Source organism: Beta vulgaris, chromosome 2, assembly GCF_026745355.1.
Source record: "Beta vulgaris subsp. vulgaris cultivar EL10 chromosome 2, EL10.2, whole genome shotgun sequence".
Classification (NCBI taxonomy): Eukaryota; Viridiplantae; Streptophyta; class Magnoliopsida; order Caryophyllales; family Amaranthaceae; genus Beta; species Beta vulgaris.
In genome coordinates, this window is record NC_079203.1 from 53,876,548 (window position 1) to 53,904,425 (window position 27,878).

The following is a 27,878-nucleotide window of genomic DNA, read 5'->3' on the forward strand; positions in this document are numbered from 1 at the left end:
TCCTTTTATCTCGAGAATATAGAAGCCTTTTTAGGAGCTTGGCTAGGCGTCCAACCGTTTGAGTCTCTTGTTGGACTCAAACGGGGGCAATTTAGTCATTTCATGTGTTGGAAGATTACACGCGCGCGTGGCAAGAGTTTGCTTGGTACCAATACTAGGTTATAATGGTACCATTGTCCGAAAATGTTGATACCAAAGTAAGGTTTACTTGGTACCAGTCCTGATATAATTTGATACCAATGTTAGGTTATAATGGTACCATTGTGTTTTTTTTGGGTGTTTGAATCTCTTTTGGACTCCACCAGTTGGTTACCAAGTGTTTCTCCCATTTTAGAGCCATTCAATACTAATGAGTAGATATAATCTTGTTTGTGATTACCAATGACCGATGTGATTCATGTGTTTCTTTTAAAATATACAAAGATCATACACTATTCCTTCCATCTTAGAGTTAAGCTAACATATACTCCCTCTAGTTTATGTTTGGCAATTAATATTATTTAAAAGTGAATAATAATTGATATTTTAGAAATATCATGATAGATCTACAATTATCTCACATGCATGGTAAAAATTTTACTTTAACTAAAAAGGAAATGGAACAAGTAATCTTATGAAATTGTGACACACACCCATGACCCATCTGCCAATCCATCCAACTTTCTCTCTTTATTTTATGTTTCTTTAACCTGTGTGTCCTGGAACAATGTTAATCTGACTCTAGAAAGGAGAACTTGAATAATAAAAAACCACATATTGATGTACTTCCTCCGTTTCAATTTAGTATTTCAATGTGCCAATTTAATTTAGTCGATGCACAGGTTACCAAAGTGATATTATTGATCACAGAGAAACAGAAAGAATGTCCAGTTTATCACCAACAGAGTGATCTTATTACAGATCTCAGTAGGTAGATTATGTTACAAGGTACTCGTGATCAGTTAAACTCATTAAGCCAAGCAGAAGGCAAACCAAGAGCAGAGACATCAGAACAGCTGAAAATTAATCAATCGCTCGCCTCCAAAGGGAAAATGTGAAGGTCTCTCAGCATAGCGCGAAAACACCTAATCGTATTATAATGACATGCAGTTTCAGCAGAGTCGAGCAAGATGGTCCAGTTTAGGAACCTGTATGAGTTATCAAAATAATTAGATGGGCCGATTATGTGATTCAGAGGAGTCTGCTGACTGCTGAGTCCAAAGCATCAACATTCCTCTTGAGGATCTTTCTGTGGTTTGATTAAGGGAGCCAAAAGAAGCAAAGTGAAAAAAAGGGAATCCAACTAAAAGTAGCTTTCATGGAATTAGATACTTCAACATACTCAAAGTGCGAACTAAAATAGGACTTATTAGTGAATGTCAGCAAGGATACAAATGTGCTGCTAAACCATCAATGCCTTTCATCTCCTCATTCAACCTACAAGACACAAGATATGTGAGAACGACATCATAAATCAACGATCAAACTAAGTAATTAAGTTTGCACAAGGCCAGATCAGGAAACAGGACTTTTGCCAAAACCTAATCAGGAAAGTGAAGGCATAGTTGAGCAAAATCTCTGCTCACTGTTGCTAGTGAGACATAGATGAGAATAATGGGATAAAAGATTCACTGCGTATAATGCCATGAACTTGTCATAAGAACCACGGCATCTGAAAAACAAACTAGTGTGCTGCAAGGTCAAAATAAAGATAATCAGGTACGAATCTACAGGGTGGGTGAGGGGGGATGATGTGTGCCGCAAGGTTTTTTTTTTTTGAGGGGGTGCCGCAAGGTCAACGGGCACATAAGGAATCGAATGAGGCAGCATAAAAGGACAAAAGAAAAAGGTGTGGGCAACAAGGACGGAGGACACATCATGTTTATTGTGTTCATGGACATGGTCACATGGAAAATAAATAGATATATCAGTTGAGGTAATAAATAATAAGTTGAGATGTAAGTAAATGAAAAATCAGAGCCCAATGACACAATTTGTCCCGTAATCATATCCTAGGGCTAGGATAGAACAGATCTTCTCTGATAAACTGGCATCAGAGACAGCAAACACAACTGCGTTTTGAGTAATCGCACTGTGAATGCACAGCTTTAATTTTTATGGAAGGTTAAAAAATTAGAAGAGTAAACTGAAATATATTTTTTCATACATGAAGCCTAAACTACTGACCAACTAATTAAAGATGCTTAAGGGTGTAAATCAATAATCATGTTTCATCCCCCCCCCCCCCCCCCCACAAACAAAAAAAAAAAAAAATCATCAAAAGTTTAGATACTAGAATATAGAGGTATTATTGTAACTTTCTCACTAACACCACCTACTTCAAATAAAGCATCATTTGCAAGATGGCTTTGAAACTAGAGATTCAATAAAAGCAGAAGTCTTCGTCAGATTACTTCTACCATTTTTGTTTAGAGGACTACTCTGCCTTGTCCGAAATTCAGAAAGAGAAACGGGAAAGAGAGAATTGCAAGCATCAATCTATCGCGTTCTTTTCTGGTTTCCTATAAAATCATATATTACCGGTCAGCAGGTTTAGCCAAAGCTCTTATAGAGCAATAGTAGCAGGACCCATATAACAAGCATTTAATCAATCATTTGCAACTTCTTTTTCCCCTGATGGTAATTAATGCAACTTCCAGTTCTCAAAATAATTCCTCCATAAATTTCTGTTTATATATATCTGATTTTTGTGCTGAATCATACAACATTATCTTCAAACAAAATATGTTTTTCTCATCCCTATCACTAAATATGTGACTCCAGTCATTTGTAGTTTTGAGAGAAGGTGGACAGCTAGGACGGGGCTAATAACAATTAAGTGATGTAGTCAGTACCCTTGATTGAACTAGTCTTATGCCAATATCCAAAGCTTGAGTATTAAGATCTAAATCATGGAACCTTGATATGAGACCATATTAAAAAATGAAGACTCAGCTGCAGCAAAAAGGAAATCACTAATAATTTGCAGTATATAAACAAACAAGGAGTTCAAAATTAAATATTGTCCCAGATATTCTATTATATGTTAGCCTAGGCATAAGATCATACCTAATACATGAATGTATAAAACGATTCCCTCTGGTTGCTGCATCAATAGCTGCAAAGTACAAATAATGATAGTTTAGTTGGCTGATATGCACTCACAACAGGAAATCTAAAAAAATATTTTTATGGTTTTCCTTTCATGTTTTTTGGACAAATAAGTTACCACATGTATCATAGTGCATCATCTGATCAATATTCATAAAGGATCAATTCAGAAATTTACCACATACTACAATCTCACAGTTTATCTCAAACTTCTCAACCATACCCATTCTAAGATTTTTACCACATACACCCATAACGTTCAACATCAAGTCACAAACTCAATTCATAAGCCCTCATATATTCTAAGAACAGCAAGTCAACCCATAATTAGCCACTGTACCAAAGTATACCCTCTGCATGCAAAGGTGTACATGCAGAATTTGACTGATTCATTTAGCATCATGAAAACAGTGCTTGTAATATGTGAGAACTTGCAGAATCTAGATAGATGAAGAAGAGCAGAAAGCAAAAGAAAGACAACACGTAACAGCAATCCTAACTCCTGTACAGGTTCCAACCCACCCACCCCCACCCAAAAAGAAAAGGTTGAAGCGTAGATGAGCACAACCAACTAACCCCAGAATTAGCTTTGCATTAATAGAAGCTTATCATCTACAGATAAGCAATCAGTGTGGCTGATTCATTTGATCATATCATAACATATGAATTATAAGCAGTAAGGACTAGCAATCTTATAAAGACTCAACACCTCTAGGGAAGATAGTAGATTTATAAGTGTAATCAAATAAACAATTGTACAGACAGCAGTATTCAAATTTTACATATAAAAGCACTTGGTTATAAGAAAATTTTGATATACTTCAAATGTCGAACCAAGATTATTCATGACAGAACAAATGAGACAGAATGACATATATCACTCCTGGAAGCTTTTCTCCAATAAAATGATGTTCCACATAGATGTGCTTTGTGTTAGGACTGCAAGCACACATTCTGACAAGCAGTATGATAGTGTGCACTTTTGGGCCAAAGCCCGCACAGACTTGTTTTTCAGCACCTCCAAAGGGCCTCATACTAATTGAGTTAGTTGGACACTTATATTAAGCCAACTCTTCCTGTATCTTCCGATCTGGGATTTGGGTTGACACCCCAACACTTTGTCCTTCCATGAAAGACAGGTATTTTGCTATGTCACTATGTCAGTTTATTTATCTCATTGGAGAACGATTGCAGGAATGTCAAGAGCATCATTCATGAACTAATTTGAACAGGTGGTCCAACTTTGAGGTACCCCCCCCCCAATAGACCTATACACAACTTCTGCACAAGATGCTTGGAATTATAGTCTATCGAATGCTTGGATTTGCAAGAAAAGAGACTTCCTTCCATCTACAAAATACCAAGATTCCACTAACAAATTTTCTGGAAGTTGAGGACAGGAAGCCCAGCCTATATCACGGGCGGATTTACTATGGGTTCACTGGGTTCAGGTGAACCCAGTGATTTTTGGAAAAAAAATTGCCTGGTTTTTTTTTAAAAAAAATTAAAAAATATTTTAGATATTAGATATATACTATATGCGTGCGAAATAAATCATGAAAGAAGCATGTGTCCCAGTGGTTTTGTGTCTCATGGGCCGCGGGATTTGAAGTTTGAGGTTCGAAACCTCAGACAACCTTTTTTTTTTTGAACCCTTCTCATTTCTTTTCCCCCACACCCCAGCCAACATTTTCCATTCTCCTCCCAAACCAAAACCCTAACTACTAACTCCCTAGCAGCGACCCAAAGTCACATCTGCCGACTGACCAGCCGCCAGCGACGCTGCGACGACGGCCCACGGCCAGTCCCCACCGCGACGCCGACCAGCAGCCAGCAGGTAGTTCGCACTTCGCAGGAACTTTTCCGGCCGTTTGAAAGGTAAACCCGAACCCAGTTTTTCTGTTTTTCAATTTTAATTATGAATGTGGACTTTGGAGTTTGGATTGTGAAATTGTTACTTGTTAGTATTACTTATTTACTTAGCACTTAGCCACTTACTCAATATTCAATTACTCATAGAATGAATTTGTTGCTTTATATTCATTTGAGGCATTTGATACACAAAAGTTGCTTAGGCTTGCCGAGTTTTATCCAAAAGAGTTCCCATGTAATAATCTGACAACACTTCGACATGAACTTGAATATTTTTATGATGACATGAAGAAAGATGCAAGGTTTGGAGGAGTGAAGGATATTAATGAACTTTCTATGATGCTTGTTGAAACAAAAAAACATCATTCTTATAAACTAGTTTACTTGCTCATAAAACTAGTATTAATTCTTCAGGTGGCAACGGCAAGTGTGGAACGAGTCTTCTCTTCAATGACTTATGTGAAGAACAAATTGCGGAATAGTATGGGTGATCAACTATTGAATGATAGCTTAGTCACATTTATTGAGAGAGATCTTTTTGTTCAAGTTAGTGATGATGATGTATTAAAATGTTTCCAAAGTATGAAAACTCGTAGGATGCTTTTGTAATTTTTTTTATAGATGTAATGTAATGAATTAACGTTCTATTTAGCTATTGTAGTTTGATATTTGAATTAATGTATTGAACTTTGATTGAATGAATGTATTTTTTTTACCGGCTCCGAACCCATAGGGTTGGAATCCTGGATACGCCACTGGCCTATATCACAAAGGACCTAAAAACGATAGAGAGAGGATGACTTCATAAAGAGTCAGACATGAACATGTGTTGCAAAATGAGAAGCTTGTGTGAATTGACTAAGATGTTCCACTGCAAAAGCCAAATCCAGTCTAGCAAGGTTAAGGAAACTTGGTTTGCCATTCTTGCTGTGGACACTGGGATTAGGAAGTGAGTCTTGAGCATCTAGCAGACCAATAGCAAGACTCTCATCAGAGCACTCAAACTTATAGAAATCCAACACAAACTTCCTCTTGACCACAATTATTTCCAGAAGCACAGGGCGTAAATTCTAACCTCAGCAGTTATGCAAAAGAATATCATTGTATAAAGAGTTTCCAGTTCTGAATTTTTGAGGACTCTAACCAGTACCATCAACATATATAGCAACAAAGACAGCTGAAAATTGTTCATTTTTGTATAACAGTGTATAAATAGTTAAGGCTGAGAGCACATGGCATACCACTGTGACAGGCCTGTTTTAGACCATGCAAAGACACTTTCAGCTTGCCAATAGCGAATGAACTAGGGCTAGGCAAACAAGGAGGCCTTCTTAAGTCCTCTTAATAAATATTCCGTGCAGAAAGACTTATGAACATCAAGTTGGAAATGATAACAGCCATTTGCAAATGCTACAGCAACAAAACTCTTAATAGTTGTCATTTTAAGCTTTTAGAGATTAGAGAGAAGATTATGCTAAAGCCTAGTGCCTTTCGAGTACACTGACCACTACACTCCCCTTATTTGATCAAACAACGCATCAGCCTGTCTAAAAGGGCCTTTGCAACTTATACACAGCTACTAGAAGATCACTGACTCCATGTCCTCTAAAGCACTAGGACCTAATCAAGTCGTGACTTGAATAAGCCATATTGCAAATCACAGCACTGAGATAAGCTGGGGCCTAGGAACCACAGAAGCTCCTAAGAGGAGTTGAGAAACAGGTTGATGGTCCAATTATAGGTTCAAATTGTTGAAAGAAATCGTTAAGATGAAATTGAAACACATTTGTAGATTCTGATATCAGAGAAGAAGAGAGGTAGAATGTCTAGGATGAGAGATGTAACAGGACGGAAAGATATACTCAAGGAATACTTAATCTAAAACAGTGTTTCATCCGGAGAAAAACATTTTCTAGAAAAAGTGGTTTTATCAATTGTCCGGCTTGTAATGGATAAAAATTAATTTTCCCAAGGAAGGAAAGCAGTACTCTCCACAGAGAAAAACATTTCTCTTTCAAAAGAAAGTGATGGCACATTTTAATACCAATCCTTTGCCTTCCTCGTTTATCCCTCTCATCCATGTTCATCGTTTCATTCCGTATCTCTAATTCTCTCTAATTCGTCTTGTATGTTTTAAGGAACTAAACAATGGAATTCAATTCTATGATTGTGCATTTCTGGGAAAATGTTTTTTTCATCGAAAGTCATATTGCAATGAAAATGATTTCCATCCTGCCCAACAACCTAAATTTAAATGCTATAATTCTCAAACTTCCGCACCTTTTATGCTTTCTCAGACCAAAATAAAACAAGAAACACACTAGGGAGGCATTTAGGGCATGTTATCTTCGACATAAAACAACTGAACTGAACTAAATTGAACTAAATTGAATTGAATTGAACTGAAATATATAGTGATATGTGAGAGTAAAAGTATTGTCCAAAGCTGAATTGAACTGAACTGAAATGAATAGCGATATGTGAGTGTAAAAGTATTATCCAGAGGTGAACTTAACTGAATTGAACTGAACTTGAACTAAAAATAAGCTGGGGAGAACAAACCCTTATTCAAGATCTATGGATTGAGATGTAAGAAAAACTTTCAAAAGATCTTTGCTAATTGTCGTTACAAACTCTTATCAATTCTTAAGAGGCAACTTGGACTCATACAGCAGTAGCATTTCTCTAAGCGCCAATACATAAAAGTTGGCGGATCACCCCATTGGAAGATAAATGCTCCTTGACTAAAATGCTCAAGGCTTAAGCCAATCCCAGGAGCATTATGAGAAATAACAATCTCGACGTGGTGATTCAATTAAGCTCCAATCATTGCTACTAAAAACAAGATGAAAAAAAAAGTATTTCCCTCTAAGCTAAGCAAATATGTCCAGATTAATAAACTACTCCCTCCGTCTTTTTTTATTTGCTACAAGCACTTTTTCACAAAGACCAAGGAGGGAGTGGGGACCATTGACATAAATGGAATTAACAAAAAAGCAAATAGGTAAATTGTGGGACCTATGTATTATATATGGAAACATTTACAAAATCAAGAAGGGAGTGATGGCAAATTTGTAAATAAAGTGTGGGACCTATGTACTATATATGGAAATATTTGCAAATGTAGCAAATAAATTGAAACACCCCTAAATGGCAAAATGTAGCAAATAAAAAAAGACGGAGGGAGTAATAGCATCAACTAGAAGAACAAACATATCAATAGTAGGTTTTTAAGTCCTAGATCTGCATGTTTATAAGCTAAGCAAATACTATGTTGTTCACTATTCAGCCTTGCACAAATGTTGACAACAATAAGTATCATGAAATTCATCAAAAAGAAAGCGTTAAGAAAATTATTCACATAATTGACAACATTAACAAACGAAAAAATTTGATCACGGAAATCAAAAAAAAAGTTTTCAGGGTCAAAATCATAAATTAAAAATCACAAGATCAAAACAAAAAAAAAAGTTTACCTGATTCTTGAAGTTTGCCGGAAGCATTACTGAAGCATTCGATATGATCTATTGAAGTGCCGGTAACCTACTAATTGAATTCCAAAAAACCCATATGAACAAATTAGTTAATTACACAAAAACCCTATGATAATCAAACGAAAACCCAGAAAAAGGGAAGAATTTTATTTTACGGGTGTTACCTCAGATAGCGCTAATCGAAGAGAAGCAAAGAGAGATGTGTAGCTCTCAGCAATGGCGAGAGAATCTCTCTCTACAACTTCAAGAGCTTTAAGAAGGTCTTCTTGGTTGAAAGAATTTAAAGCTTCAATGACTTCTTTTTCCTCCATTGATGGATTTTTAATAGAGATTGTTTCCTCTTTCACTCCATCTTCCATATCTTTTCCTTGGTTTTTATGTGCAGTTGTTAAAAGAGGTTTGCTAATTTTGGTAGTTTGATCGGAGAAAACTTCGAGTCTTCGATAACTAAAGTAATTATAGCATTTTCAGACCTTCACTATCCGACTAATATCATTGTAATTTTGTAACTGATATGTGAATGTTACATGACCCTTAATAAAAAATAAAAAAAAAATTCAAGTACTTGATTTTTTTAAAAAAAAAAACTCTTTCATAATGTTTTTTTTATAGGTAAGAGAAATAAAATTAGGAGACCCGTCACACGAGAGGAATTCCTAATTCATCATTTACAAGGATATTTTGAAGAGTAGAGTTATTACAATCATTAATGTAGAAAACAGAATCTATGAGATGACCAACTTTAGCAATCCAATCGACAATTTGATTTGCTTCACTGAAAATGTGTCGGATGCTCCAATGATTGAATTGCATGTTGGAGGAGGGGTGTAATATCGCGGATGAGGTGAGCTATTTGGCCGGGGGGAATACCTTTGTCAACGTTAATAATGAGGAGGTTGTCACGTTCAATTTGGAGATTGGTGATGTTCTCTTGAGGTGAGAGGAGAATTCCTTGGTGAAGGGTCGTGGCTTCTGTGATGTTCAACAGCTTTGTGAATCTTGCTATGTTGGTCTCTGATTATAACCCCTGCAGGAGCGAAATGTAGTCGAACCGAGCCGTCTAAGTTGAGTTGAAATGAGAAAGATGGAGGAGGCTCCCAGGCAACAAGTTGAAAGGAATTGTTGCGACGATGAGTGGAGGAGGGATGGTGAGATTGAAGGGGGAGGCCATGAAAATGGCAGTCATCAATTTTTGTTCTAAGCGTCCACTCGAAATGCATGAACTTTGCTTTGTGAAGATTTCTGTGAATATTTAGCCTATTATTGTTAAAGATGATTAAATTTATTTCCTTCCATATATATCATATTAGAAAAATGTATTTGGTCAATAAGGACTTCTTGTTCTTAGGAGAGTCGAGCACTGTCAGTGTGTTGTGATGTACTTGTTTAAAAGGAAACCAATGTGTTAAATCATTGAGGTGCCAGAAAGAGCTGAGTTAAAGATCATGGGATGATTGAGAATTTTTTTTTTTGTATGAGACGATTGAAATTTGAAAGGATGATTTGGTGTGGGAGTGAGACCCACTACATGATCTGACTTTTTAAAATTTTTTTTGGTTTTCCTCCCAGCAAAATAATGTGTTTTGGCTGGAGTTGCAAGAGAAGCTCCAACCGAAGCTCCAACCAAAACGCATAATTTTGCTGGGCGGAAAACCAAAAAAAATTGACCGCTGACATGCGCTACTTGCAGCGTGACATTTGTCACGTCTTTCCACGTGTTGTGTTGCTATTGCTATTGGTCATTTTAAATATAGCCATTGTAAATTTTGCAACGATTATATTTTAAAAAATATAAATAAAAAAAGTAACCAACGACTCTATTTTTTCAACCTCTATAAATAGAGACCCATTTTGCTATATTTTGGGCACATTTATTTTCTCCATCTTCACTAATTCTTTCTACTTGTTCTAATTTATTTCATTAAATTTTCTTCCATTGCTTTTTTATTTTCAAATTCTTATAATTATGGATCCTAACCATCCTAATTATATAAGAAACAACCCCCAAAACCGCTCAAAAAACAAATGCCTACGCAATAAAATCATTTAAATAGCTCTAGAATCAGTCAAATTATCGTCAACACTCTCAAAATCAGTCAAATTATCGTCAATCTTCTCAGATAAATACCAATCAAAGGGGTGAAAATTCGCAATATTATTATTCTTAGTATGATGTCCTCTACTATGAATCTCCATCTAAAAATGTCAACCCGATCTTAATTATGGATTTTCTCAATACTAAGAAAATTCATCACAATAATGTTAACGATGATGGTCAATACCAAGAAGGTGATGATAGTGATGTTATTGGTCAATACCAAGAAGTTAATAGTTCTGATGGTTATGATGACTTTGTTCAGCCAAGTCAATCATTTTCACAATTAAAGTTCTGGTACGGTGATAAGAGGGGTTGGGATCATGTTGAAGATGAAAGTCTTATCTCCGTATTTATGAACACTTCTCCGGATAAGGTGATTTTGGACGAGCCAATAGAAAGGCTCTTCTGAGAAAAAGTTTGGGAAGCTTTCGAGGCGTCTTCTAAAGGTCCAAGTACAATGTCATTAACAGTTGGGATCAATTGCGGCGAAAAAATAAGAAGAAAAAAACGGATTTTACCTGCTGTAGCAGGTCATTAACCTGCTGGAATCAATTTTGGCAAAAATGATATATAGTTAGGACTGCTCATAAATAATCCTTAATCGGGACTGAAAATGGCGGAAAGCCTATAATTGAAACTGTTCCTATCAATTTTTCCAACTTTTAAACATAGTAGCTTGTAGTTTGTACCAAATCATATTAAACCAGGAATATTAACTATTTCAAATAATCAAATCACATTACGAACAATAATCAGATAAATTCTGTTAAACTAAACAAAGACATAATCCCATATCACTAAAAACCATTTCTTTGTTGGTAAGACTAGCTTTCATGATTATTTGTATGTCCTCAAAGAGGCTAGTTAGCTGCAACTTTCCTTGTTTGATCAAAATTCGATTGTTCTTCGTATGCGTAGTTGATTTTTACATCAAGTTTTCTGAAAATTTGTTGCAGTATTGAAGAATTCTTCTAATTTAGCATCAAGTTCAGTTACAGTTGAACTCTCATCAGATTCGAAATTTTGAATTGTCACTTTGTTTAAGCAATGCCGCCAACATCTAACTGGAAGAAGTTCACAATAATCACACTTCTCCAATGATTCATCATCTTTCTTGTACTTGAACTAATAATCACAAATGAAACATAATAGTATTAAATTAAAGAACAATTATTTACAGAAAGTAAAACAAACAAACGCAACAACAAATGTAAGTGGCGAAGCCAGGATTTTGTAGTTTTAGATGTTAGCTATATATAAGTTTTAGGACCAGTAATTTCGGATTCTGAATTAACAATTATTAAAGATATAAGAGATATCTGGAAAGATGGAATACTAAAGACTAGGAAAGATGGCTAAACAAACACGAGTTGTAATATATTCATCTTACCTCCTCAAATTGGAGCACGTAGATCTTAAACACCTAACTTTCAAAAAAGAAAGTCAAAATGAGTCTTGCCTAAAACATTTGTAAGAATATCTACCAACTAAATAGATGTTGGTACATACGAGGAAGCAATAAGACCTCCATGAATATCATCACAAACAAATGAGTATTAACTACAATGTTCTTATTAAGATATAGAAAAACTATTTCCTTTAAATCTCTTATATTAATTTCAACTGTCCAAAGGAGAGGTAGATTATGATTATGATTTGAGATGTCAATAAGGACATGTTCTCTCCAGCTTATTTTAAGTCCAGATCAATTCAGTTCAGCTTTGGACAATACTTCTACTCTCACATATCACTATTCAGTTCAGTTCAATTCAGTTGTTTTATGCCGAAGAGAACAGACCTAAGTCCCTTGCATAAAGGTAGGGGTCTCTTGAACAACAAGCAAAGCAGAGGAAAATAAAGAAATAAAATAATATTTTCCAACTTGTTCGGTAGAGGGAATTTGGAAAGAACCGAAACAAATTGGGAGAAATAGTTCATAATTCAATACTTGGTTCAAAAATAACATTACAAGTGATAGGAAATGAAAAAAAAATAAAACATCTTTACAGAATTTTAATTCTCCTTTTCTCCTAAAATTGGAGGAACTTGAGAGTAAAGAGAAAACTTAAACAAAATATGAAAAATTAAGGGTCTGTTTTTTGGTTTTTTGATTTTCAAAGTCATATGGTATATGTCCTATAATGAATAAAAAATTAGTCAAATTTATTAGGAACATGATAATTATGAAAATTGACAACTAAAAAGTGAAAACCATTCTTGATTATTAATTTTAAAAAAAACTGAAAACTGAAGAAAAAAACGATAACGAACGGGCCCTAAAGTTATTATTTCCTTTCTTTTCTCATCCCTTTCTTTCCTTAACAAAAAAAAAAATAAAAATCAAACAAGCTGTTAGGGAATTACTATGACAAGAACGAGCCTGGATAATGGATGCAATTATATTGCCTTAGCATCTTTAGTGTCTCACTAAAATGAAACTCCTTAAACTTGATATTGACTGTTTGCGGTCGTGGAGTAAGCCAAACTAAGCCATCAACATATTCAACAATGTCATCAAGTTCTTCCTTGTATTGAGTTTCAACTTCTTGACAACAAGGGGAGGACTTAGTCTTTTTCTTATATCCGGAGGCACTATTATGTCCTACATACACAAGCAAAATAAATGATTAAGGAGTGCATAAACGATCAATAACCAAAAAACATCTAGAAAATTCTCAACGGTAACCTTAAGTTTTTGATTTTTCACTTTGGTAACAAACTTAATGTTAACCCTGTGATTTGGTTATACTAAAGAATGTGCCAATAAAAATCATTCTTCGTTATAAACAATTGGTAAACGGATTGTTTATAGACTAATTGAGGTTTTTAAAACTAATTAAAATGACATAAATTCCCTTAAAAAAACAATTTTTCCTTTCATTGAAATCCTAGTTCATTCCTCCTCTTAGGGCATCTTCGACATAAAACAGCTGAACATAACTGAATAGTGATATGTGAGAGTAAAAATATTGTCCAAAGCTAAACTGAACTGAAAATAAGCTGTAGAGAATATGCCCTTAGTAAGAAATGAATGAAAATTAGTTTGTAAAGAGAATATATGTCTATCTAGACACTAGAAAACCTTACTTAGTTTGATAACAACTATTTTCACAATAGTAAACAACGAAAAATGTTTATTCTTTATCAGGTACAACCATAAACACAGGGTTACCATTGAGATATTAAAAAAAAAAAATCAAAACTTAACAACCATTGTGAAATAGATGCTCATCCTACACCTCGGTGTAGGATCTAATTTGCGAGTAATTAGACAAACATTTGTCAATTCTACTTCCAAACTTCTTGTAACAATGCTATTAAAAATCCCCAAAAAAGTAACTAGCTTCTGATGCTGAATACCAGCATCTCCAATGATGTTGTAGCTCTTTTGGTTCTTCAAGCACAAGTGAACTTCTGTGTTTGCTAAAACATTAGCATTGTTTAGTATGAACGATGGGATAGGAGTACCAAAGTATTCTAACCTACACAATCTAGGAGCATCAATAATCTTGAATTCCTCCAACTTACGACTTCTCATAAAAATTGTCGTCAGAGAACTGCTCGAGATCTTAACATGCGTTAAATAAGGACAATTAACCAAGCAACCAAAGTCGTTTAAGCTTGGTGAGATGCACAACATTGATGTTGTTCAACCATTCATCAGTTATCGCGGCATTATAAGATATAGCTAAAGATTCCAACCCCTTGCTCGATGCTAGACCATGGATATGTACATAGAAATTGCCTACATTATCGCCCGAAAACTTAAAAGTGTTTAAGATTTGGTGCATCTACCACAATCTTCTTTAAGGATGGTGTTGCATACTTGATGCTCAGAGTGACAAGTTTTTTAAGACATGTGGTGTTTACTGTCACAAAGTTACCCTCACAATCGACTAAACTTAAGGACTCCATGAGATCGATCGATTGCAATTAGTTGTGAAATTATCAAGCACTTCTTGTCTTAACAAGACATTTTGTAAAAACAAACACTTTAAGTTAGAAAATTTTGTTTAATTTAGCTTGTTCCCAACACCTCAAAGAATGGGAAAATATTGCCTAGTATCAGAACTCAGAAGAAACATTAAGCTTCTTTACTTTAAATCATTGACTGCACGAACAATAAAATCAGTTATGGGTGATTTAAAGAGGTTATCCATGGATATAGGATCTGGTGGGATATTGAGTTTGAGCTCTTCCAACATCTTAGTCTTATGATGATCACAATTGTACCGCATTCTATAGATTTGATCAAAAAATTGTTCAGGGAAAACATGCATTAAGTTGGTTTTGCTTAATCTTTGAGAAGAAATCCTCATCTAGATGTAAATATGGGAGGGTTAGCCATACCTCCTTCCATGAACTCGACAACACTCTTCCGTCTTTTTGTGATCTCCATATTCTATAATATCAGTAGTATTATTAGGTTTAGGGAAAGAAGCACAAGCAAGTAAACAAACATGTACTTCCTCCGTTTTTTATTAGATGTTACACTTTTCAAATCACGGACTCCTAGGTGATTTTTGGAGTGGAGAGAGATAGAAAGAATGAAAAACAAAAGGGCCCCATGTGAACATGTGATAGGAGAGAGATAGAGAGAAGTTATTACCCAAAATAAAAGTGTAACATCTAATTTAAAATTTCCTAAAATAGAAAGTGTAACATCTAAAAAAAACGGAGGAAGTATAAGGTTTTATATAGGCTTGTGGAGTTTAGGTTTAGTAGGAAGTTGTGAAGTGTAGCGTAATTAGTAATAGAAGACCTAATTAATCTATCTAGTTTCCATATTCTCTTATGTGTTATGTGTGTACTTGTTGTTGTGTTGTGGTGTTGCGGCGTTACCATTCTTCCTCCCTTCGTGAAGTAGATGTGCCACATCTTATTAAATCCCTTAATGAGATATGTTGAATATCAATGGATGATATGTAATTATAGATTTTCACATCCTCTTTTCTATTTTTTTTTATTATACCCTTCATTATATTCTCTCTCAATCTCCTTTCCATCCCATATCTTTTTATTTATTATGTATTATTTAAGAATCAATCAATGATTATTGAGTGTAAATAATTTATATGTTTGTAATTAAAAAATATTAAAAAAAATAATTTCGTTAATGTTGTACATAATTAGATATGATAATCGAGTTAATACCATCTATTCAAATATGGAATCAGAAAATATAATAATAAAAAAAATATTGCATTAAAAAATAGAAATCACACATAGATATAGAATTACATTACATATAATAATAATAAAAAAACATAGCAGCTTAATTAAACCTATGTTGCTCAAATAATGAATTGATATATAAAGTGAATTGTTCAAATCAATGCTTTTATTATTACAATAATAATGGACTAATATATATGGAGTGAGGGTAAACTATCCATTAGAAATAGATAATTTTAAAAAAATATTAATTTTGCTAAGTTTGACTTTACTGATTATTAAAACGTATCTCTAGTAAGTAGATTACCCTATGGGTAGACAAAATTTCCCCCCTTCAAAACCTATACTAAATATGTGGGTGTATGGGTACACCTCGTTTCTTTCTTCCATCCTAGTGTGAAAATAAATTTTGATGCACATGTGATTGTTGGAAGCAAGGGCGTCTTGAAAAATTTAGAGGCTCTGTTCTAAAAATAATAAAATTAATAGGTTGGACATACATATTAGGCAATAATATACAAATCTCTATTCTATATGAGAAGAGGGGTAGGACACCAAAATATTAAAAATTCTATTTTACCCTCACTACATATTTATTCTAACTACTTACTTTAATTAAAAATAAAAAATGTAAAAATAAAAAAGGAAAACACCTAATTAATTTTAAAAATAAAAAAAGGCATTACAAAAAGAAAACCATCAACAATTCAAAATCCTTAATTTATTAGATGTAATTAATAATTAATTTAATTTTCTATATCTCCTAAAAAATTAATTTTCTACGTATTTTCGCATGCATTGCATGTATATAAAACTAGTTATATAAATTGAAGGAGGTAACTATGTCTTATATAGTTAGTTTGTTTTCTATTCGCGTAACCACATGAAGTAGTTGTTAACTGTGCGGCCGCATAGAAGACTGGAAGGAGATGCTATGAATGTAATATATCGGTTCGATGTTTTCCCTTCCAAAAAAAATATGTGGGAGTATGGTGTATCGTGTACCGAATGCCATATAACCAATACTATTTACTTCCGCCGTAATAAAATAGATGTTACACTTTTCAAATCACACTTTTGAAGACAAATTTTTAAAGAGGAGAGAGATAGAGAGAAAGAAAAAAGAAGACCCATAACTTCCTTTCTTGACTTTTCATGATTTTGTTCATATCTACTTGATTAATAGAAAACGATCAAATTGGCAGAAGTAGTTCGAAATTTCTAATGGTGTTAATTGGTGGCAACTTCAGATAAGAAAATTAGAAAATTATAAGGTACCGCTTCGTGCAACTTATATGAAACACATGCATCAATATCGTCAATTCTTCACGAAACATAATAAAGGGCTTCGTGCAAGCTGCACGAAGCAGAGTCAATTACTTCGTGCAAGCTGCACGAAGCAGAGGCAATTGCTTTATGCAATCTGTACGAAGCAGCATCGATGATTTCGTGCAATCTGCACGAAACGCAATCGATGGTTTCGTGTAATCCACACGAAACGGATTAATTTGTGAAGATTGCACACCTCTAATACGAATCACTCATTACAAATTGTCCGACATATTATAATTACGAAAAAAATTCACAACTTACATCAGATTGAAATTCGATTGGGTTAAAATTGTCGTCCATTGAGTATCAAATTAAAATTTATAGATCTTCTATGAAGTTTTTTTTATCTAACAGTTAGAGAGGAGGAGAGAATATTGTTAGAGAGAGAAAGGATTTTTTAAAAAGAACATTAATTGATTCTAGCCCTTAAATTAAACTTGTTATGTTTCAAAAAGGTTATAATTGACAAAATCATATATTAAAATGTTATAAGTGACAAATTATTCTATAACATTTTATGAAAACTATTACCTCCGGTCTTTATTAGTTTATCCGTATTATTTTTGAATGTTTCTTATTAAGGGTCCGTTCGGTATTACTGTGGTTTTCTGATTTTTGGTTTTTTGATTTTCAAAGTCATATGATATATGTTCTATAATGAATAAAAAATTAGTCAAATTTATTGGGAACATGATGATTTTGAAAAATGACAACTGAAACTTTTTCTGGTTTCCAATTTTTGGTTTTTAGTTTTCAGAAAAAACTGAAAACAAAAAACGATAACGAACAAGGTCTTACCAATTTGTTTTGTTTTTATATTTTTGGGATGAGATCACTAACTTTCCATCACAGATACATTCAATTTTAACATAAAATAATAATTTATCTTTTCTTCTCTGTTCTATAATATTTTATTTCTATACATAAAAAACAGGTAAACTAATAAAGACGGAAGGGAGTCATAGACAGCTACCCTCCATTGTTCTTGTTTTAAACAGCTACCCACCGACCACCTCTTATAGTTGTTTTTGTTTCTATATTCTAAATGTATTTTAACTTAGCGCCTTGAAGATTTGCGACTGATAAATTCCACGAAGATTGGAGAAACCCTAGTTTCGGCGAATTCGATATTTGTAAGAATTCGATTGACTTTAAAATACTCTTTAATTTCTTTCTTTGTTTGTTTAATTTCTGTAAGTGCAATTTGTTCTTTCTATTTCTGTAGCTCATAGCTTTAATTGCTGGCCCTAATCTGTGTTGTTAAACGAATTTTGATCAAAGTAAATTTCGCTTTTGCGTTGTTTAAGCTTTTATAATCCAGGTTATTGGTAGTTAGCATAATTTTCTGTGTCATTATGTTGGTTTATGCTCAATGGATGAGATTGAGCTGGTTATGTTATGGCGGATGTTTGCCTTAGTTCTAAGCAATCATGTTAGTATGAACTATAATGGGGGTCCTCAGCGTTTTTGTGTGCAGGGATAAGACTGTGTTTGTATATATGATCTCGCTTATTAGACGAGAGCATTGTTCCAAAAAACGATAACGAACAAGGCCTTACCAATTTGTTTGTATATATTCTAAAAGTCATTATGTTGGTTTATGCAATTAGACGAGAGCATTGTTCAAGGCATTGGATTGGGGTAAGGAGATGGTATCATATCCTTTGCAATTTGAAGTTCCAAATTGAGGCATTACTTGTTTATTAGTCTTTTGTCATTTACAGTTCCAAATCAACTCATTAGTTAGCTAGTCCTTTTTAGTTTGAAGTTCCGGATCTAATTACTTATTCGGCTCTGCAATTAATCAATGGCAGAGGGGTTTCCTGTTTTTGTTGGTCTATGTAGTTTGAAATTCCACTATTCCAGAATATCAGATCACTCAACAAACTTTGCTCATTAGTCATTATTTATTATTAGTCGTCTTAAATATAGTGAATTACTACTTGTTAACTTGAAGTTTCAATTCATTGTGTGCCAATTATAAATTCCAAAGCGATAATTGATGTCTCCTTAAACTTGTGGATTACCTTTAACAACAATTTAATTAGGATGTAGGTATTATTTTATGATTAGGAGTAAGATGGCGTACATTTGGATTTTCAATCCCTTCTTGCTGCTTCTGTTGTAGAGGGGGTTCCAGACTCATGACATAGAAAGCAGGAGGAGAGAGAGGCAGGCACGAGAAAAGGTGGAGAGAAGGTGAGGGACTTGGGTATCTCCGAAACTTTACTGTTTATTTAAATTATCGTTTTTAGAAGTATGATATCTTGTTAAGTTAAACTAAACACCAAAGAAAAGGACTAATTAATGTCAATGTACTTGTACTAAATAACAATTGCATAACCTGAAACCATGAGGGACAAGGGAGGTACCGAGGTAGGTGAAGGAGAGATAACTAGTGTATTAATTTTGGGAGTGTTTCAATGTGAGTAGGGTGTATCTGTATGTCCATTTTCTCAGTGCAAACGGTACCCTAGAGTCTAAACTCTGATCCAAACTAATGGTATCGTAGTTGTTACTACCCCCGTTCCTATCTAATTTTCATACTTTGTTTTCATCATAACCAATGAAAATGTAAGAAGTCTGAGATATGGAGAGGAAAGGTATCATAAAGGGATGAAAAGTAACAAAGAATACATTATATGGGGGTTTCATTGGACAATAGTGAGGAGGCCCACATCCAAGAATGATTTCTAAAATAGTGTGTAGATTAAGAAAAAAAGAAATCATAATGGAAGCATCCAGATGAATACCTTTAACTTTGTCGGGTTTGTGTTCAATGTCAACTCTACAATGTTATTTGTAATTCTTTGCAGGGCCTAGGCAGTGCTTTACTGCCTCTTGCAGTGTATTGGGAGGCGTGCTCCCTAAACTATCTGCTCTCTTCTAAGCTTTCCATCTCTTGAGTTCTGCGCCAATTGATAAGCTTGTCAGCAATTATGATATTTGTTGGCGGGGTTCCATTTGAGAGAAATTCCATCTGTCAGGTATGTTCCATGTTATAATGCATGTGTAACGATCGTATACTATCGTACTTCATTCTTTTCATGATCAGAATTTAGAGCTTAGAGTTGCTAAACAGAAAGCAATATGTTTTCAGCATGTGTAACGATCGTATACTATCGTATACACATCTCTGTATATTATAGTCTACTAACTACTAAGCCCATTGCTTTTGGACTGATCTGCTTTATTCTTATCAACTGCTGCAGTTTTACCTTCTTCGTTTCCCTTTTGCCCTTTAATGGATGCTAACTGCTCCTCATTTATGAAATAAAAGGCTTGACTTGCTGAATTCTATTTGCAATGTCCTTAGTAACTTGAAATGGTCGATTGGATTATCTATTTCAGTTTGGCGGGCTTTCCACATTAGCTTTGCCGAAAATCATAATTGTAATTTTAATTTGTAATTTTTATTGCTGATGGAAGCAAATTTATTTGTATCGGCTCTTGTCTCCACCAAATCATGTAATCAATATGATAGTTAGCAAGGAAGCTCCTTTGTCATTGATTATAAAAGGAACTTATATGTATGGAAAATGAGAAGAACATCTGAAAGCTGTGCTCAGAGGAGTATAAAATTACACTAAAACCTTTTTTTTTTCTAGATATCTGAGATCGAGTAACTATAAAACTTATAAAGAAGCTTGATTGCTTTAACCTTCAAGGAAGCTAAATAACTTATCTGAAAGAGTGACCCACTAGAAGATATGTGGATTATAAGTAGGGTGTGTGGACTTCCTGAATGGCGAACTGCAGATGCAGACTTCATTTGACTGTCATGGCATAGAGGAGCGAAGAAAAGTGAAAAGAAAATCATTTTAATGGAACTTGTGCCTAAATTACACGCTAAAAGCAATTGCAGGATTTCTAGCACCTGGCCTTCCAGTTGATTTGTGTTGGGGCGGTATTGATAACTTTGTGCTCCTATAATTGGTCAGCAATGTCTCTCCCATGGGGTTCATCTTCTATTTTTCATTGTTCAAAATCATTGTAACTTGGAGGTTGAGGTCATATTTACTGTGGTTTTGCTATATAATTTTATTGAAAAATTATCTCATTCGCTTGTGTATTTACCTTTTCCCAAAAATAATGTTATCCTGTCTAGTTTCAAGAATAGAAGTATCTCATATTTGAATGCGCAGTAATTTTTGGACTTATCTTATTTGTTAGATTGCATGGCCTTTAGTATTGTTTTCTTGAAAATTGAAATTTCATCTTATCTTTTTGATAGGGGAGTTGTGACCTTGTTGCTTTGATGGAGCACCCAGCACTTGTCTCTGCTTCACTCTCTTTCAAAGCAATCCCCGAGAAGAAATTTTCTACTTCGGATGCATCTTCTGATGAATTCACAAATGGCAAGCATGTTTATTTGTTCCAACGAGAATACGCTACGGTTGACCCTGGGCTTGTGGATGTAGGTCAAGATAATCATTTATTTAAGCCATAAGTATGCATTTTCTTTAGTATGGTGACTTCACGTTTATTTGGTTTTGGTTCTTTACATGACTTGTGAGTAGATGCTGTCAGCGTCAGCTGTCATGTCAACTACATTTACATCTGTATTCTTATGGAGTATATAATTTAATGGATTCTGGAGAACCTGATATCAGTGAAGTGTTAGTGTCATAATTTTCTTAAGAGGCTTAAAACTCTAAGCAGGCTAAGTATGAGGGTAAGTCTTCACAAGGGAAATGGAACTGAAAGGTTGTAATGGCCATTTCAGATGTACAGTGTGTTTGGATAGAAGGACTTGAAACAAAGGGGAGCGAGAGAGAGGAAGAGGACCACTTTCCATTGTTTGGAGAGCAATAGGGGTGGGCTAAGGAAAGGGAGGGAAAGAGTTATCTGCGTACTGGTAGCTTCAGAAGAGTAACTGCCGAGGGAAATCAACTGCTTGGGTATATAACTTAACACATCTTGAATAACAAGCAGACCCTATTATAGAAAAAGGAGTTAGTTTTTTTTTTTTTTTTTTTTTTAACTATGAGGTCCATGTGTCATGTGTGGCTTGAGGGCTCAGGCTAATTGAGGACATGTAATCACAAGCAAAGGGTGTTTCTTCATCTTCATTGACAAGCAGAGGCCATTTCCTTCTAAAATACTTTATAAGCAACAAATTTTGTTGATTGCTTGGTGAATTGAGAGTCAATAATATGAACTACAGATAGAAATCAACCTGTTGTCCAGTGACAAGAAAAACAATCTCTTATTTTCTTCCCAATCCTCTCTATTGAAGAAGGAAATTAAATTCTTTGATCCTTGTCCTCCCTTTCTCTAGTTCAACCCCATTGTTATATTAACAATGGGAAATGGACCTCGTTGCTCCAAATCCTCCAATCCCGACACCTTCCTCTAAAGTAATTTCTCCTTCCCTGCATTCTCTTCCAGTCCAGTTCCTTCTCAAATTTTTATCCAAACGTCATTGTGCTTTCTTAACATGAGTATATTTTGAATGAAATCATTGTTTGCTTGACTAAATGTATTTATATGTGGCTGTTATTCCTCAAAAGTTAATTGGCACGGATGAAGCAACTACTTGTGTGGGCGTTGTATTTAGGAACCGAGAAAATGGAATGTAAGTTCCATTGGATTAATGGTTCAGCTAACATGAAACTCTATATATTGCTAGATTCTCTTTTTTCTCATAACTTTTGCACTTTATCAGGATATCAGTCGCCCACCTGGATTCTCCAAAAATTGTAGACCTTGGCCTCTCTCAGATGCTGTCAAGATTAGTCGATTGTAAACATGATAGCGAGATTGATGTGAGTTTTGTTTTTAATTCTACTTTTTTGTATTCTAGCTTACACATGTTGTGACTGTTTCAAGGTTATGACTTGCAGGTGCATCTAATTGGAGGTTTTGAAGATACCCCATATAAAGTTTGAGGAACCTCTTATCTGTTGTTGATTTTGATTTATTCTCTCTAACCAGTGCAATGCAGAATTCAGAATGATAACTTTTTTTTTATATTTTTTTTTGTGTAGCATACTGCGCATACTGGATCCGGAAGCAATTTGGAGCATGATGGTCATTCTTTTCCCTTGTGTGCTAAAATAATTGAAGCCTTGGGAAAGAGTGTGGTGAAGTTTCATATCCAAACTTTATTTGTCCTCAGCCACAATACCAAAACAGATGCTGCAGGGAATGCACTCCCAATGTTCAGTGGTTTGCTGGTGAGCAACAGGCCTTACAGTTTTTCTTTTTCTTTCTTTTTTAAAATAGGAAAAAGTGAGGTGTTAAAATGTTCTAGTTTACCTGCTGAATGTTTTGTGATCTCATCTCAATTTTTCAAATTGCAAATATTAAGTTTGCTATCTGCAATCACCACTACTCGAATATTCTCTTATACATCCCACAACAATATACTGATATCATTGGTATCCATATGGTCTGCTTTTAATGTCACGAATGAGGTTATTCCGCATATGAGCTTCACTTTTAATCTCATTTTCTGTTACTTGCATATAGGTGCTAATAATATGAAATTTTCAAACAACGATCATTCTTCGTGATATTATGATTAATTTTTTTTGAGAAGGGGGGGGGGGGGGAAGGGTTAATTCTATTATGTACATTAGTTACCCAATATGTATTGCATGGTTTTTTGCCCAGTGTATTACCCAGTAGGTATTGCATGGCTTTTTGCTCAGTGTGTGCTCTGTAGATATAGGTGAGGCACAACTGCAGATCCAAGTGGCACTTAAATTTTTAGACCCGGACTTTAAGTTTAGGAGTGTTTGTTTCGTCATTGGTATATGAGAGGCTCATGCAATTGTTACTAAAATTTGCTCTGTATCAGAGGATTCATTGCCCATTTCTAATGGATCCTAGTTCCGTTTGTGTTGCATCTTTGCTCTATAACTCTCTCAGTTCTTAGTTCCAAACTCATTATAACTTATTTTCGAAGTAGTTTATCTTGAAATAAGTGGAGCCTGTGGAGGTAGGTAAAGAGTTTAGAACCTTAGTGAAGATCCTGATAATCTGTTTTTATTGGTGAATTTTGATGCAAATTCGCTGTCACCTTTGCAAATTTACTTTATTTTCCATGCCTGGTAAAGTTTCAAACAAAATAAGTTGCTTAAACATCAATATTAGTACTTTAAAGAACTTAACTTTATATTGTCGCTTCTAATTATCTATATTCATCACAGGTAGAAACTAAGACAGGAACTGTCATCCCAGCTACATTTGATGGGACCACAAGATGCCCAGATGAACTTGTAAGGAGAATCCGAATTTCTGCATCCTTTGAGGACTCTCGTTGGAGAAACAAGTTACTCGAGACATATGACAGTCGAACTGACCAGTTCATCATTGCCCCTTGTTCTTGGTAAGGTTTTGGTTTAGCTGTTGTGATTGAAGCCTCTTTCTGTTGGTTTGTTACATTTGTTTTGTTTTGTTTTACGACCCTCTTAGTTTATCCTTTAGATTACCATTCATGCATTGAAATGATCAAAGGTTATTTCTGTAGATTCATTATCGTTTTTTTTAATGTGATTACCACTGGTGCAGGAGCAAACGCTTGGTAGATATGGCTTCTCTTCTACAGCAGTTTCCTGATGCAGAAGTCCTTCGTATTTGTTCTACTTCACCTTCTGCTGAGGCACCAGACTTCGTAGAGACTCATAGAAGGTTTCATTTGTCTACATATGTCTTTACCAACACTTGCTTTTAGATTTCATGTTCGAGCGTGTTTTCATACTCCCCAAGTGCCACTGATCAGCAGGTGAATAGGGGATATGAAGGTTACATTATTCGAGCTACTCATGCAGATGCATTTTTGTAGAGGTGACAGTTGCAGCTCTCTAAAGATGGGTTGATCTGTTGAAGTAGAAAAGTAAACTGATTTATTTTTGTATATTCTACTTGTCTTCAACTCTTCATTCTCTTGCTGAAATACCAAAAGTTTGCTCTAACATAGTTTTATAGTCGTCTTCTCTTCTGGTTGACGTGTTTGTTGTAAGGCCATTTACATCTAGATTTCCTAGGGGGCAGACTTCCTGTATTATTCTATTGTAGATTCTTTATGAGTGTTTGTTTATCTTAGGTCTTTTACCATTTTGGGTATCTATAACTCCTAAGCGTGCATTAACTCCCTCCCTGCCTGAGAGCTGTTAACCTGGGCCGTATCTAATTGTATCACTCTAGTGTAGGATCTTCATCTTGTGTTTGTTTCTAATTCTTCTATATAACGTCCCTGTGGTTAATTCAAGTCTCTTTATGCTACCTTCAGGCTGTGGAACTATTTGATTCAACATCCAAATTGGACAGAAACTTTTCGAATGGGAGAGCCACGTGTTTTTACAAGAACTGGCTATGGAGGATGGATAATGGTTGAGCAAGGTAGTCTCTTTCAATTACCTCAGCAACTCAAGTCGTTTTGTGAGTTAAATATGTTTTCCTTTACCTCATGTGATAGGAAAGTTTATATGCTGGAAAGAGTTTGGCTGGATTCTTTTTCACATCTGTGGTTGCATTGGGAAGAAACTATTGATGCATATAATTAGCACTTAATTTAAAAAAAAAATATGAGGCAACTAAGATGTGATTATCTTGGTGTGCTTGTTTGCGTTTAAAGCAACAATCCGTTGTATTATTTGTCCATTGGTTTGTGGCGACTCCAATTGTTGGACCGGATACTCTGGACAAAGCCAGAGCTGCCTATACACAGAGGCGGATCTTAGGGCATAGGTGGTGCATGCCCCACCAATTTTTATTAAAACAGATTATGTTTTGGGCTTTTAGTCAAACTAGTTTTTCCAAAAAAAGAAGATGATGCTGCAGTAATAACTACTGAAATAGTTGGTCCAGTGGTTCCGTGCAAGTTTCTAAGGATCAAGGAGAGGAGATCCCAAGGTCAGGGGATCGAATCTTTGCTTCTTCTTTTTTAGTTCTTTAGTTTTTCTCAAGGGGAAAAGCAAGCTAGCATTAATCTGTAGACAAGTAGTCCAAGAGTATATAAGGAGCCGGATAGTAGTTCTCCCAATTCTTTGCTCTACACCAATAGGGAACTAGCTTAGCTAATGAGGCTACAAAGTTCTCTTTTCACATGAGACCAAGAAACAAAAGAACAAGAAGCATGAGAAGATAGTATATCATGATGGATAGTATCTAGATCTGAAAGAAAGCTAGTACTCCTTGAGAGACAGTTTATCACAGATTGACAAGCCGACTCCACATAACCTCATTGACTCCATATCTTATACCCAACTCACAGATGTAGCAATAGCTTTAGCCTCCACAGTTTCTAGTGACCAAAAGGCTTTAACACGTCTCGAAGCCACAAATATAACATCTCCTGTTGAGTCAACATTGATCTTAACTTCCTATTATTTTTCTCTCTTTCTTCCTTTAAAAGAGTGTTATATTTTTCTATTTCTTTTGCTTCCATCATTTCTTCATTTAGGATAGGTCTTTTTCTTACGTTGTTAATATTTATCTTTAAGCAGCCACCTTCTTCTTTTTTTTTTTTTTAAATAAGGTCCAATTCTAATCATCTTTTTTTATTTCAAATTATATATATTCCTAACAATTATATGGAAATAATATTTTTTAAAATATTCTTTGTTATATCAATTTTAGGTTGGTTAATTTCAAATCCAAATTTTGCATTCTCCATCTTTGCGATAAAATGATTGGCAAGTTTGTGCATTAGGTATGGTGGGTAACCCTATATGATATTGGTGAGTGCATCCCGGAGACTAAAATTTTGGATTCGCCTGTGTCCATACATGGCTTGAGTTTGCAAGTATTGTGGCTCTGTTGTGAATTGTGATGCTGTCCATGGCTTTCTTTAGAAAGTACAAATTTATGTCCGAGAAAGGGAGATAATCTATTTACTACAAAGCTGACCAGGCATGATACATTACATCCCCGCAAAAGATTTCCCCACCAAAATCATATGCTAAATATTCACTATATATCAGGGCAATAAAATCGTATATAAAAAAATCTTCCTTTGAAATTCTTAGATAATCTTTATGCTAATGATCTGTTTTGTTCAAATATTGAGTTAGTTAGTTATGCAAAATTAGTATTGTAAACAAGCGGACATTTTGGTGTGGGTCTATATGCAAAAAAAAAAAAGGGGAAGTATAAAAGAATAGAGGGTGAAGAAGCTGAGATCACCATAGTTTGGAAGCTTCAATCTATGTGACTACCGATTTCCTCCTTAGAATGTAGTATTGAACTTGATCTCACTGTCCAATCTCCAGTATTTGACTTCATTTTTTTCTTTCTGTATTGAATTGTGATAATAGGTTCTCAACGGACATCCATGGATGTTGGGGAAGAGGGGAGAGAATGATGGAGGAGTTTCGGAAAAGCATGAAAATGGAGTTAGGCTGACAGAAAGCCAATTACGACATTTGCGTATATGGTAAGAACCATGAATTGATACGAAGATGATTTAAGATTGTTTGACACATTCGATTGTATAATACATTGAGTTGTATGCATGTTGTAATGAGATTGTACAAATCAAACATGTAATCGTCAAAATAACTCATTTGATTGTATATGTTGACAAATGTTGTCGACGAATTCTCATAAATGTGCAAAAAAGTTTATATTTCCCCTGTGATATGCAAAAAGAGCAAATCTTAGACATAAATTGGAAGCCTCATGAATCTGTATCTGTTACACAAGCAGAAATTTAACTCATTTGATTGTATATGTTAAATTATTTTAAATTATTCTGATGAAAATACTTTTGTAGGCAAACGGGTCAATTTTTAGTATAAATTATTAATAATTTTTAATTAGTGTTACGGAAGTAGTACTTCTGTAGACAAATTGGTCAATAACTTTAT

The 27,878-nt window shown here is 34.7% G+C and overlaps 2 protein-coding genes across 15 annotated transcripts; one reads left to right on the forward strand and one right to left on the reverse strand.

Moving 5' to 3' along the window:
- Positions 1–822: 822 nt before the first annotated feature.
- Positions 823–8,969, reverse strand: LOC104904953 (uncharacterized). Of its 2 annotated transcripts, none has more exons than XM_010693397.4 (5): positions 8,621–8,969; positions 8,439–8,505; positions 3,049–3,097; positions 1,322–1,416; positions 823–1,127 (listed from the first exon to the last, which is right to left on the reverse strand). In XM_010693397.4, exons 1-4 carry the CDS (start codon positions 8,813–8,815, stop codon positions 1,359–1,361), a joined length of 369 nt encoding a protein of 122 aa, XP_010691699.1. In that variant the 5' UTR covers positions 8,816–8,969; the 3' UTR covers positions 823–1,127; positions 1,322–1,358. The 2 variants fall into 2 exon arrangements, with proteins under 2 accessions (XP_010691699.1, XP_010691692.1); XM_010693390.4 differs by having other exon boundaries at positions 823–1,228; positions 1,372–1,416; positions 8,621–8,967.
- A 9,079-nt stretch (positions 8,970–18,048) lies between these two features.
- On the forward strand, positions 18,049–27,651 carry LOC104904931 (protein N-terminal asparagine amidohydrolase). 13 transcript variants are annotated; one of them, XR_791687.4, is made up of 12 exons: positions 18,049–18,194; positions 19,190–19,260; positions 19,878–20,048; positions 21,296–21,478; positions 22,575–22,639; positions 22,730–22,829; positions 22,908–22,946; positions 23,052–23,240; positions 24,219–24,397; positions 24,580–24,699; positions 24,794–24,904; positions 25,301–25,410. XR_791687.4 is itself a non-coding variant. In XM_048639569.2 (12 exons), the coding sequence occupies exons 3-12, from the start codon at positions 20,001–20,003 to the stop codon at positions 27,371–27,373; spliced, it is 1,119 nt and encodes a 372-aa protein (XP_048495526.1). In that variant the 5' UTR covers positions 18,049–18,194; positions 19,190–19,273; positions 19,878–20,000; the 3' UTR covers positions 27,374–27,651. The 13 variants fall into 13 exon arrangements, 11 of the variants coding, with proteins under 11 accessions (XP_048495526.1, XP_048495525.1, XP_010691656.1 ...); XR_007271664.2 differs by having other exon boundaries at positions 24,794–24,855; XM_048639569.2 differs by lacking the exon at positions 24,794–24,904 and adding an exon at positions 27,327–27,651 and having other exon boundaries at positions 19,190–19,273; positions 25,301–25,449.
- Positions 27,652–27,878: the final 227 nt, after the last annotated feature.

What these genes read in the sequence shown, in the direction of transcription:
- LOC104904953 (XM_010693390.4), bottom strand. Translation starts at nt 8,815, where the DNA reads ATGGAAGATGGAGTGAAAGAGGAAACAATCTCTATTAAAAATCCATCA. An exon ending in TTCGATTAGCGCTATCTGAG is followed by an intron (nt 8,506 to 8,620) that starts GTAACACCCGTA and finishes TTCAATTAGTAG; the next exon opens with GTTACCGGCACTTCAATAGA. An exon ending in CGGCAAACTTCAAGAATCAG is followed by an intron (nt 3,098 to 8,438) that starts GTAAACTTTTTT and finishes TGTACTTTGCAG; the next exon opens with CTATTGATGCAGCAACCAGA.
- LOC104904931 (XM_048639569.2), top strand. Translation starts at nt 20,001, where the DNA reads ATGATATTTGTTGGCGGGGTTCCATTTGAGAGAAATTCCATCTGTCAG. An exon ending in TTGACCCTGGGCTTGTGGAT is followed by an intron (nt 21,479 to 22,574) that starts GTAGGTCAAGAT and finishes ATTCCTCAAAAG; the next exon opens with TTAATTGGCACGGATGAAGC. An exon ending in AACATGATAGCGAGATTGAT is followed by an intron (nt 22,830 to 22,907) that starts GTGAGTTTTGTT and finishes TATGACTTGCAG; the next exon opens with GTGCATCTAATTGGAGGTTT.